The following is a 13,208-nucleotide window of genomic DNA, read 5'->3' as shown; positions in this document are numbered from 1 at the left end:
CAATTAACTGCATCTAAAGAAGGAAACTGTTTAAGCTAATATTATTTCTTTGTTGTTCTTTTATTATGTTGCACTCAACTTATAAAATAGCCTTTTTTGTGGCTTGTGAGATTTTTGGCTTTTTTTGGCATGAATCGTGTGTTACTGAAAGACAGAAAGACAGACAGACAGTTATCAACGGTGAGGCATTTCATATTGTTAGTTGCATTTTATTTTTTTATTTTTTTTAGTCGCTGTGCCAAGTCAGTTTTTATTTCTGTTTTGCCTTTTCTTGCTGTTCTCTCTTGTTGTCTTATGTTGTGTCTTGTGCCCGTTCCTGTCCTGGCTTCAGTTGCAGCTCAAAGTTTCAAGCCTCTGGTGCCTCAAGCTACTGCCTGTTGTCATTGTCTCCCCATTGTCTTACCATCCTCTTCCTCTGTTAGATTGCTCACCCACTCACACGAGCTCACATCGTTCTCTTTCTATGAAACCTGTAAAAATGATTCTTGTTCTAAATACTGACAATGATTTTTTTTGTTTTATTTTTTGCTAGATTAACCACTTTTTGTATTTCATCCATAAACTAATTACATTCAGCATTTATATCCATCTATCATAAAGCAACTAAGGCTAGTTATATTGCATTTTATTTCTAAATTGAACATTATTCTGTTTCTTCGTTAAAATAATAGCAAATATCTAGAAAAGTAGAAAAAAAGTTTTTTTTTCTAGAAAAAAAAACAGTTGAAAGCATGAATACAGAAATAAACAGACATAAACACCATCAAATCCCCTCAGTCTGTTGACAACAATGAAATGAGCTTTAAGTGTCAATTTACAGCAGATCTGAAGACATCAGCATAATAAATGAGGTGAAAACAGGAACTATTGACATGAAATAAAGAGTGTTTTCAGCAGTTTCTCTGTTAATATTGATGATCCTCAGACTATCAACACTCATTCAACAAGACATTCAGATCATCTTACTTTATGCTGAGTGTTTACTGTTAGAAACTGATTATCAGAGTCAGGATATATGAGAAAAGACTGCTCTACTGAAAGACAAAACTCCAATCCTGTTGGCCAGCGACAGTCACATGGCGCGACCCGGAAGTATAAAGGAGCACCTATGGAAACAGTCGGTATGCATCATCTTTTCGGAACTGTTGTGTCGACTGCTGCCGTGTATTCTTTGGTATTAAGAATCCATTCCAATTCAACTATGTCTGAGAAAGGTAAGAACTTTAGGAAGTGTGCTGATCTGTGTCCGAGATTCCTGACACCGGAGGACACACACACCCTATGTGTTCATTGTCTGGGGGAAGAACACGCGCGGACAGTGCTTGAGGGTGCTGTCTGTGTCAATTGTGAGCGTTTCCCTATCAGAACGCTCTGTTCTCGCCTGGCCCTCTTCTCGAGAGAAGGGGCGTCAACATCTGTGCCCGGTGGATCTGGTCCCGCCCGTGCTGAGGCAGAGTGGAGACTGTGTTCATGGGGTTCACAGGTGGAGCTCGCCGCCGAGTTTGAGAGAGGTGTGACCATCTCTCAGCCTGATGAGGATGCGATCCTGGATGAGGAAGATGTCTTATCTCTGACATCTTCAGATACAGGAGCGAGTGTTCTTCTGGCTGCCAGCCCCCAAGAGCATGCGATGGCAGTGGAGGAAGAAGCAAGCGAAGCAGCTTCTTTCTCCAGACCTCCCTGTTCAGCGTACGCCGAGTTATTGGAGGTTATGGAGTGCGCTGCCAGCAGGCTGCAGCTGCTGTGGGAGCGCGAGAGGAAGGAAACCGTTCGCGGCAGATTGGACAAACGATTTCTTTCTGACTATAACCCCGTAACTCCGGTGAGCCTTCCATTCCTTCCAGATCTCCATGTAGAGATCGAGAAGGCATGGAAGAGCCCATACTCAGCGAGAATTCATACACATCAGTGGGGAAATTTCGCTGATGTGGGGGGATTGCGCCAGCATGGGTATGTGGCGATGCCGCCCATTGACGAGACGTTTGCGAACTATCTCATTACAGGCAGTGCACCGTCACTGAAAGCTCCGGTCCTGCCGTCCAAACCCCTTAAGATGACGTCACGTTTGAACGGCAGGGCGTACGCTGCAGCAGGTCAGGCTGGCGCGGCTTTGCACATGATGGTGGTGTTGCAAGTTTACCAGGCTGTTCTGCTGAAGGATCTGGATCAGGGGCAGGGTCTGTCCCCTGAAGCGGTGGCTGAGCTGCGCCGCACCACAGATCTCGCTCTCCGGGCCACCAAACAGACGGCCGCCTCGATCGGTAGATCTATGGCGGCCATTGTGGCCATGGAGAGACATCTGTGGCTGAACATGGCGGACATCGGGGAGAAAGAAAAGGGCTTTCTCCTCGATGCCCCAGTCTCGCCCTCTGAACTTTTTGGCGGTTCCGTTGAGACGGTTGTTGGAAAGTTCAGAGAGGCGAGGGCACGCTCAGCAGCATATAAGAACTGCATACCGCTTAGATCTGATTCTGGGCCCAAACACCCAGGAGGCCCTGGACCGTCTCGAGCCGAGGCTCAGAGGCAGGTCCAGCGATCCAGTGTCGCCGCTCGAGCGCCGCCTCCTCCTCCTCAGAGTAAGTCGTAGAAGCGGCGGGATACGAGGAATAGGAAGCAAGATCTAAGGGAGGTGACTGAAAGCCGGCATCAGAATAACCCTCGAATAACCCTTTAATCGGCCACCTGACATATTTTTTGCTCGGGTACGTTGCTTTCCTCTCTTCCCATGAGATTGAAGGCGTTGTTTAAACAGACTTTGTTTACCATTTCTTTGCCTGTAGCTTAGCGGCTAGGCTAGAGCTAGGAATGTTATTTGCAATAACCTTTGTATATTATCCCTTGAAAATGGATATATATTGTTTAAACTGCCACAGGTTGCGCCACGTGTTGTTTGAAACGTAGGCCCCATTGGCCTCCTTTAGACCATGTTGGCTGTATTGGTTCCCATTGTATTCCATTGCCTGTTGGAATGTGTATTATTGGTAGCTCAGGATTAGCTTCCCATAGATTTTGGAACTCTTTCCTGTAGCTTAGTTCCCTATTAGATCACGAGCTGTTGCCACATGCGGCGTGAATGGGTAGGCCCTCTTCGGCCTCCCTTCTTGTCCAGTGATGGTATGGTGTGCGTCTCTTAGAGTTACCAGATTAGGCGGTTGCCTCTTGGTTCTGATTTGGTTCGCTCTGAGGAGCTTCCTTGTCAGTTCTTTGTTGGCACATTCTGCTATATCTTGAAGTTGCTGTAAGCCACCTGTTAATAAAATCGTTGGCCCTCCTTAGGCCTTCCTTTTTAGTTGACTGGACTGTTATATTTACTATGGCTGAACGCCACTCGTCACTAGGACTGTAGGCCCTTAGCGGCTTCTTTCCTGGCTGGCTTGCTGGCAGGATGCTCAGAATCCGACCACTTCAAGAGCCTGTCTGTCCTGGGCAAACTGGCCACTTCGAAAGGCCAGTTCGCATTGGGAAACAGTGTTGTGTGTCTCTTCCGAGGAAGTTTATACACTGCTCTTTGGTGGTCTAGATTACAGCAGCCACTTGCTGTTGCCAGGTGCATACTAAGGTAGGCCTTCTTCTCGGCCTCCGGTGTAGCATCTGGAGTTCAGCTAGAATACTCTTCTCACTGGAAAAAGAGAACTGTGTTCCAAGTGTGTTGAGTGGCTAACCCCTCAGTGAGATTGTGACGGACCTTACTGAGGTTTGGTCACTTCACTACATCTGTTCTGTTTCACTGAACCTGATGGAATATGCTAGTTGAGCCTCAGCCACCTATATATTCAGGGTGGATCCTATATGCTCCTAGTAAAGGCCAATAGACTTATGCCATATTGTCTAAAGGTTTTTAGGCCTTACAGGCCACCTTTCTTAACATAATGGTATATGTTGATGTGTATTTCGATCTGAGGATCTTTACACACACTGTTGGCCACGGGCCCTGGCGGTAATTAACCTCCTCTGTGTCGGTTAATATCGTTTCTAGGACCTAAGAACACTGCCATGATGTAACAGTACTACATAATAAACGTAATAGTTCTTAGCTCCCTAAGCTATTCATGGTGGTTGACCCTGTTTAGGCCTCCTCCTGAGTTTCAGCCCCCTGGTTTGTGCTCCCCTGAGGTATCAGGTGTGTATAGCGCACAGCCTCCTTAGTGCGTTAATTAGGCACTAAGCAGATCCTAGGTGAGTGGTATACATTCCCCTTAATATGAGGGTTCATAGCACTCTAAGCTGAGTTCTGCTCTCCGGGATGCCCGTCTCTACGCGCGGGTTTGAGTTGCTCCTGCCCTACTGCTGTCACTCTTACCTGTTTCCTTCTGTGAAGGTTGCGTTTGGAGATTCTGTGTTCAGAGAGGGATTGGCTAAAACTTGGCATGTCTTATGATAAGACCAGGTCAGCTTCCCTGGTGGCATTGAGGGTGACACTGTCCCCTCTAGTGGCTGGTCGGGGTTTCCTTCGGATCCATGCCCTCATTCCCTAGAAGAGACCACTCTGTCTGTGGAGGAGGTGGTCTCAGAAGCTCTAAGCGGCCTTATCAGGCCTTCTCTCCTGTGAGGAAGGCCTCTTATAGGCTCAGCTTGGGCTGTTGGCCTTAGGGAATGCTGTCACTGACAGTCCGGTGTGACCTGAGGGGGAGCTACTACAGTTTCTATAGAACTGTAAGGACTTCTGTCTCAGCCATTCTTGGCATGCACTCCCCTAAGCATGGAGGCGTGGGTATATCATTCCCCATTGCGTCACCAATGCAGAGTAGAAGTTCCCTTCGAAAGGGAACGTCTCTAGTTACGTATGTAACCATAGTTCCCTGAGAACAGGGAACGAGACTCTGCGTTTCCTTACCATGCTTGGGGCTGCCTGCGGAACAGTCCCTCAAAGACGATATATACCGACTGTTTCCATAGGCACGCCTTTATACTTCTGGGTCGCGCTATGTGACTGTCGCCGGCCAATAGGATTGGAGGTTTTGGTAGTCAGGTTTCGAAACACCGGGTCACGTGGACGTTCCCCCATTGCGTCACCAACAAACAAAATACAAAACATTGAAAAAACACCCCGCTATGTGAGAAGCTAAACGAGACAGACCCGAGCCCGATCTGTAAAAAAATAATTGTCGCGAGCACGGCCCGAATGGACTCATCATGTCAGGGCCCCGATGGGCTTGCAGACCTCTAGTCCTTGACAAGTGTGACTCAGGAGAATGAAGTCTGGTGATTCATGATACAGCAGCGTACTTGATAATGTCACTCAGCTCGCTCTGGCTACTCCAGTTATCTCTGTATATTTTAGGCAACCATAAAATGAAATATGCTATAAAACACCACTCTTTTTTATTTTCATTTAAAAAATCTTAAACATATTAATAGCCATGCATGTACTTTAGACAACACGTTCATCGATTATCTTCAATGCATGTATATTTATAACCAAACAAACTATAAAACACAGCTCTTCCTCTTTTTGTTTACATTTTAAAAAATATTAAACATGTGGTTCAGGTAATATGTGCATATAGTCTGCAAACATAAAACACAACACTGTTTCTTTTTGTTAGTTTTAATGATCAATAATAACCATTAGAAAAGTATAAGCAAAAGGTATAAGAAGCTACAACAAGAAATAAAGCAAACAATTCAGTCAAATGTACAAAGTCAGCGCTCTAGTAGGCTACAATGGTAAAGTTATGAAATTTCACTTTCACTTCAACAAATTATAGATTCATGAGTCCAAAGATCACCTGTTATATATACAAAAGATGAATTATATCTCATGTTTAACCACTACAGAGACATCAGAGCCAGTGGCAATCATCAGAAGGACTAGCCGAGGTAAGACTCGATAAAAGGGGCGGATCAAGAACACATCCGAGGATTTGAAAATTTCTTCGGCTAGATGTGAACTTTGAATTAGATCAGAACTTGGTCAGCAACTGATGAATTTCACAAGAACAGACAAGAACGCATATTGAGAAACGGCTAACTATGAATAAATGAAGCATTTATATAGCACTGAACTATGTACTACTGTATGTACACAATCACATCAGGGGTCGCTCCTCATCCACAACCTGGATAATTCAACAGCAGACACAGAGCAACAGCGCCAACTATAGGTGGAGAGGAGATAATTGGCTGAGTCTCTTCTCAGCTGTGGTGATGTGGTTTCTCCTCTGCATGGATCTTCATGTGTTTCTTCAGGCGACTTTTAATGGAGAAACTCTTTCCACACTGATCACACATGTGCGGCTTCTCTCTGCTGTGGATCTTCTCATGTGTTTTCAGATATGATGACTGACTAAATCTCTTGTCACAGTGTGAACACTTGTAAGGTTTTTCTCCAGTGTGGATCATCTCATGTGTTTTCAGATGTGCTAACCGACTGAATCTCTTGTCACAGTGTGAACATTTGTAAGGTTTTTCTCCAGTGTGAATTCTCTGGTGCAGTTTTAAACTGTTTGCTATAGTAAAACTCTTCTCACACTCAAAGCACATGTACTCTCTCACACCAGTGTGTGTTTTCTGATGCACATTTAAATATTGCAGCAGTGAAAAACTCTTTCCACACACAGAACATGAATGTGGCTTCTCCTTCGTATGAACTCTCAGGTGTGTCTTCAGAGCTGATTCCAGATGTTTTGCCGCATTGATGACATATGAACGGTCTCGCTCCGGAGTGGATCCTCATGTGGTCTTTAAGGTGCTGTGATCGCGTGAAACTCTTCCCACATTGATCACATGTGTACGGTCTCTCTCCAGTATGGATCATCATGTGTTTTTTAAGGTACGATGACTGATTGAAACTCTTCCCACATTGATCACATGTGAACAGTCTCGCTCCGGTATGGATCCTCATGTGTTCTCTAAGGGTTGATGAGTGACTGAAGCTCTTCCCACATTGATTACATGTAAACGGCTTCTCTCCAGTGTGGATCTTCATGTGTTCTTTAAGGGTTGATGATTGACTGAAACTCTTCCCACATTGATCACATGTGTGCGGCTTCTCTCCTGTGTGAACTGTCATGTGAACATCAAGATGTACTTTTTGTGTGAAGCTCTTCCCACATTGATCACATGTGAATGGCTTCTCTCCAGTATGAACTCTCATGTGAAGCTCTAGACAAGATTTCTTTGTGAAACTCTTTCCACACTGAGTGCAGGTTGTAGATTTCTTGGCTCTTCTTTTCTTTAAAAATGTCTTTTTATTCTTTGAGCGACTCAAAGGTTTTTCTCCAGGTTTGTCATGATGTTTCTCCTCTACTTCACTCAGTTCTTCACTCTCCTCGCTCTCTTCCATCAGTCCTGAAATGAAAAAAAAAAAAAAAGTCATAAAATTGAGACTTGCTATAAAATATCCCGATCATTTTGATGCATTTGCATTTTCATAAATTAATTGCATATGTCCCTGAAACTTTAACATTAATCTTCCAATTGTACAGACTCACCGGTCATCTCAACGACACAATCCAGTGGTTTGCAGTTTTAGATTGAATATTTTAACATTTTGGAATGATTATTATTTGTTATTTATGTTTTAAAAGAGATTCACGGAGTGTGACATCATATCATGACAGTTTCAGCGTCTGTAGAAAGTTCACATGCTCAAAGTCTAGACTGACTGCATCTTTAAATGTGTTATTATCAGTGTCCTTCATGATTCACTCAACCCTGTTACTTCTGACATGATTTCCTGCTTTCAAAAACAGGATTTCTTAAAACGGTGACACCTGGGGCCAGTTGCATAAACCACTTAGTTAAGACACTAATGTTTTTCTTGAAGAGTGGTTCTAATTTTTTAAAGTCTGTTACATAAAAAGGTAGATCGGTGTAATTTAAATTGGGAAAATAACATTGATTACCCATTGGTTAACTGCAAGTTGGTCAAACTAGTTCTTAAAACACAGCCTTAAAACACAGTCTTAATATAGTGATTAAGTTTATGCAACTGGCTCCAGGAAGTGACATCTTCTGGGCTCTTTCTACCGCATGATGGGACAAGAAAGAAATCTCAATCCATTGTCTCAGTTTTTACACAAATGAATGACTGCATTCATCAACCCTGTTACCAAAGTTACTGTAAGAAGAGATTTTGCTCAAGTTACCCTTACAACCCTGTCAGCCATTCTGGAAAGTTCATTTACTTCAAACATTTTGGTGTTGACGGTTTATTCCTAAAATAACAATGTTTGTTTCTATCATGAATCTTGTTCAGCATCATGAATGAATGAAGAATAAACACCAACCTCTTTGTTCTTCAGTATCTTCAGTGTGTTTCATTCTGCAGGGTTCTGGATCACTCATGTTCTCACTGTCCTCTTTAATAAACTCAGTCTTCACAGATTTCAGCTCTTCCTGATGCTCTGATGCTCCTCTGATGGGAATATTCCAGCATTTATTGATGAACTGCTGTGGGAGGAGCTTCACTGATGTGCGTGATATGGGAGGAGCTTATCTGCCAAAATCAATTAAATGTAAAAAAAAAAAAATGATTTAACAAAGAAAACCAGTTAAATGCAAGTGCATTTTAATGTTTCAAACAACTTTTGTTTTTAAAAACAAAATGATTTAATGTTGCATCATCATTTAGTTTAACAGATGTAATGTAAAAAGGAAACAAGTTATTTTTTTTTATCTGTACTTAATAAAATACATAAAATAATAAGAGAACTACATTTAGTTAAATTTTATATGATTAAAACTTTGAAAAAAGTGGTTTGAAGGATAGTGTATATCTATACACTATACAAATATTTAAAATGACAATTTTATTTCTAAATTGAACATTATTCTGTTGACAGCAATGAAATGAGCTTTAAGTGTCAATTTACAGCAGATCTGAAGACATCAGCATAATAAATGAGGTGAAAACAGGAACTATTGACATGAAATAAAGAGTGTTTTCAGCAGTTTCAACACTCATTCAACAAGACATTCAGATCATCTCACTTTATTCTGAGTGTTTGCTGTTAGAAACAGTTTGCTGTCAGAGTCAGGAGGATAATACTTTTTATTATTTCTCACAATATGACATGGATAAAACATCAATAATACAAAACAAACACTAATGGCACCATTACAAGATATATAACTACAGCACATAGCATCCATATGAATAATTTGATTTTCTAATAACTATAGGCTATACAATACATTAATGTAATTAGATGGAAAAACTTTAAAAATTAAACAGCACCACAAAGCAATTTAATGTTTCCGCTGTCAAACATTTAAACATTTATTTATCATTTTAAAATATGTTATGTGGCTCATTAGATACAGGCTCAATGTATTTAGCACTTTCTGCTCCAGTGTGTTTTAATAATGTAAAGTGATAAAGTTGGAATAAAGTCCAAATATGTTAAAAGAGTAGAAATAAAATGGCAGCAGCAAATCTAGAGATCGATTCCCATCAATTCCCCTCACAGATCTTTGACTTATGACTTGACATTCATTAGCAGTTTTCACTATAAAACATGAAACAATCCCACAAATAAACACAAAGTCACTCAGGTCTGAATGAATTCAACATTTTCCTCACAGATCTCAAACTTTGACATTCAGTAACAGTTATTATCACTATAAAACATGAAACAATCACACAAACGAACACAAAATCGCTCAGGTCTGAATGATTTCATCATATTTTCCTCACAGATCTCAAACTTTGACATTCAGTAACAGTTATTATCACTATAAAACATGAAACAATCACACAAACGTAAATCACTGCGGTCAAGCGGGCCGCGCGTCGAAAATACACGGTCAAGCCAGCCGCACTTTTTTTTTTTTTAGGTCGCGCGTCTATTCCTGCACTTACGGTATGGGTCCTGGAAACGATCTAAATGCATTTAAAGACGGCAGTTTCCTTTATACTCTTGCAGTTAACCGTAAAAAGGGCAAGAACGTAAAGAGACATCAGATAAGTTATGTATTGCTTTTTTCCCCATCTTATTATGACTCTAATAATTTTTTTATATAAAAAAAGACTTTTATTTTCGAATTTGTTCTTTGTATATGTGCTATACATCATATGTTAATGTTAATATTAATTATTATGAATCATTTATTAATTTGATTTTTTTAATTATTTTTTTATTATTGCTATTATTTTTATTATTTATTAATAAATATTATACATTAATTATTATACATTATGAATATTAATTAATTTTAATATGAGTTTTATACATAATTTATTAATTTTATTACATTTTTTTTGGATTGTAATGTTTAATATTCGTTTATTGTTCTACATTATTAATTAATTAATTAACATTAATCTTAATGGTAATGTTAATTAATATTGATCATTAATTTTACTATTAAATTAAAATTTTTGATTTTAGTGTTTTTATATATACAATAATTATTTAAACATTATTTATTAATTTTAATGTTAATTATCATACATGCTTAATGTAAATTGTTTTATTTTTATATATAAAACATACATACATCAAAAATAAAAATTGTAAAAAGTACCTTTATAGGTTTGCTCATTCTGTCAACTGATATTTATTCAGGGTCACCCTGGCTATTACTGTACTAATTTTCATATCATTTTACTGTACAGTTTGGGAGAAAATTAAAGTCAAACTCACCCACAATATTCATTTTCAAACACTCATAAAAGTGTTTTTTTTTTTACATGTTTGCTCATTCTGTCAACTGATATTTATTCAGGGTCACCCTGGCTATTACTGTGCTCATTTTCATATAATTTTACTGTACAGTTTGGGAGAAAATTAAAGTCAAACACCTATAATATCAAAGTGCATTTTAGCACTTGCACTGTGGCCCATATTCAAACACTCATAAAAATATTTTCTTTATAGGTTAGCTCATTCTGTCAACTGATATTTATTCAGGGTCACCCTGGATATTACTGTGCTCATTTTCATATATTTTTACTGTACAGTTTGGGAGAAAATTAAAGTCAAACTCACCTATAATATCAAAGTGCATTCAAGCACTTGCACTGTAGCCTATATTCAAACACTCATAAAAATATTTTCTTTATAGGTTAGCTAATTCTGTCAACTGATATTTATTAAGGGTTACTCTGGCTATTACTGTACTCAAATTCGTATCATTTTACTGTACAGTTTGGGAGAAAATTAAAGTCAAACTCACCTATAATATCAAAGTGCATTCAAGCACTTGCACTGTAGCCTATATTCAAACACTCATAAAAATATTTTATTTATAGGTTAGCTCATTCTGTCAACTGATATTTATTCAGCGTCACTCTAGATATTACTGTACTCATTTTCGTATCATTTTACTGTACAGTTTGGGAGAAAATTAAAGTCAAACTCACCTATAATATCTAAGTGCATTCAAGCACTTGCACTGTAGCCCATATTCAAACACTCATAAAAATATTTTCTTTATAGGTTAGCTAATTCTGTCAACTGATATTTATTAAGGGTTACTCTGGCTATTACTGTACTCAAATTCGTATCATTTTACTGTACAGTTTGGGAGAAAATTAAAGTCAAACTCACCTATAATATCAAAGTGCATTCAAGCACTTGCACTGTAGCCTATATTCAAACACTCATAAAAATATTTTATTTATAGGTTAGCTCATTCTGTCAACTGATATTTATTCAGCGTCACCCTAGATATTACTGTACTCATTTTCGTATCATTTTACTGTACAGTTTGGGAGAAAATTAAAGTCAAACTCACCTATAATATCTAAGTGCATTCAAGCACTTGCACTGTAGCCCATATTCAAACACTCATAAAAATCTTTTCTTTATAGGTTAGCTCAATCTGTCAACTGATATTTATTCAGGGTCACCCTGGATATTACTGTGCTCATTTTCATATATTTTTACTGTACAGTTTGGGAGAAAATTAAAGTCAAACTCACCTATAACATCAAAGTGCATTTTAGCACTTGCACTGTGGCCCATATTCAAACACTCATAAAAATATTTTCTTTATAGGTTAGCTCATTTTGTCAACTGATATTTATTCAGGGTCACCCTGGATATTACTGTGCTCATTTTCATATATTTTTACTGTACAGTTTGGGAGAAAATTAAAGTCAAACTCACCTATAATATCAAAGTGCATTCAAGCACTTGCACTGTAGCCCATATTCAAACACTCATAAAAATCTTTTCTTTATAGGTTAGCTCATTCTGTCAACTGAAACAGAGCCCAGCATTATCCTGTTCTAATAAAAATGGGACGATTTCAAGGGGACCAAGAACACAGTGGTGGCGAACTCTAAGAAGATGCAGGCCTGTGTGCCACTCACGAGGTGGAACATGTCTTTCAACCAGTGCTGTAGTGGTTGCAAATGGCCTTGCAGCTTCTGAAATCTATTGAGGGGAAGAATAGTCCCCAACTTGAAAAAGGCTGCCATGCTCCCGATTTTCTGTTCTGTTGCAAAAAAGAGAGGGCCGCATCTACACACTTCATAAAGTTATGCGGAGCTCTAGAGAGTATGAATGGAAGGAATTTATGAATTCGTATACCACTCCCACAAAGGCAAATTTCAAGAATGGCCTTTTGTGGGGGGCTTTCTAGATATGAAAGTCAGAGTCTTTCAGATTGACCAATATAAATTAATCTCATGAGGATCCGGTTCAGACGTCACAGATCAAGAATGGGCCTGAGACCACCATCATTCTTTGGAACGAGGAAGTAGCAGCTGTAAAAGCCTGACTCTCTGCATTCTGAGGGAACTATCTCCACATCACCTTTTTCTAGCAGAGACTGCACTTTGGCTTGGAGGACATGAGACCTGTTGCCTGAGACTGAGGAGTAAATCATGCCCAAGAAGCGTGGTGGTCTGCGAGCAAAATGGAGCTAGTAGACTCGTTCTGTTATTTCTGATATCCAGCTCGACAGCATGGGGATGGCCTGCCATGCCCAGAGTTGAGTGGCGAATTATTAAAGTGCTACTGGCTGTGTTTCGCACTGAAGCAAGTAAGAGGCACCTGTCACAGCATTGAGAGGAAGGGAATGCTATTTTCGTGAGAATGCAAAAATGTTGCTTGATGTGTTACAGGCTGCATCTCATGCTGGAGTGGGAGAGCGGCACCTGTTATAGCATTGAGAGGAGGAGGAATGTTCTTTTCAGTGACATTTGTCTTTTTGATGAACACAATCAGAGTTATATTAAAGGGTTAGTTCACCCAAAAATCGCATTTGTTTCATGTCAAATTATGATATTTATGAGGTTTTTTCATCCTCCATTG

At 39.6% G+C, this 13,208-nt stretch overlaps 1 protein-coding gene across 1 annotated transcript in view; it reads right to left on the bottom strand.

Annotated features, from left to right (window-relative positions):
- LOC137002613 (zinc finger protein 271-like) overlaps positions 1-13,208 on the bottom strand; it is a 49,779-nt gene that overhangs the window by 21,152 nt on the left and 15,419 nt on the right. Inside the window, exons 8-10 of the mRNA XM_067362377.1 lie at positions 7,250-7,290; positions 6,835-7,174; positions 6,264-6,503 (exon numbers count right to left, since the gene is read on the bottom strand). Of these exons, the coding sequence (XP_067218478.1) occupies positions 6,264-6,503; positions 6,835-7,174; positions 7,250-7,290 (621 nt within the window). The remainder of the gene's footprint in view (positions 1-6,263; positions 6,504-6,834; positions 7,175-7,249; positions 7,291-13,208) is intronic.

Source organism: Chanodichthys erythropterus, chromosome 3 (genome assembly GCF_024489055.1).
Source record: "Chanodichthys erythropterus isolate Z2021 chromosome 3, ASM2448905v1, whole genome shotgun sequence".
Lineage (NCBI taxonomy): Eukaryota > Metazoa > Chordata > Actinopteri > Cypriniformes > Xenocyprididae > Chanodichthys > Chanodichthys erythropterus.
The sequence above is the reverse complement of the archived record's forward strand: the minus strand, read 5'-3'. Positions and strand labels throughout refer to the sequence as shown.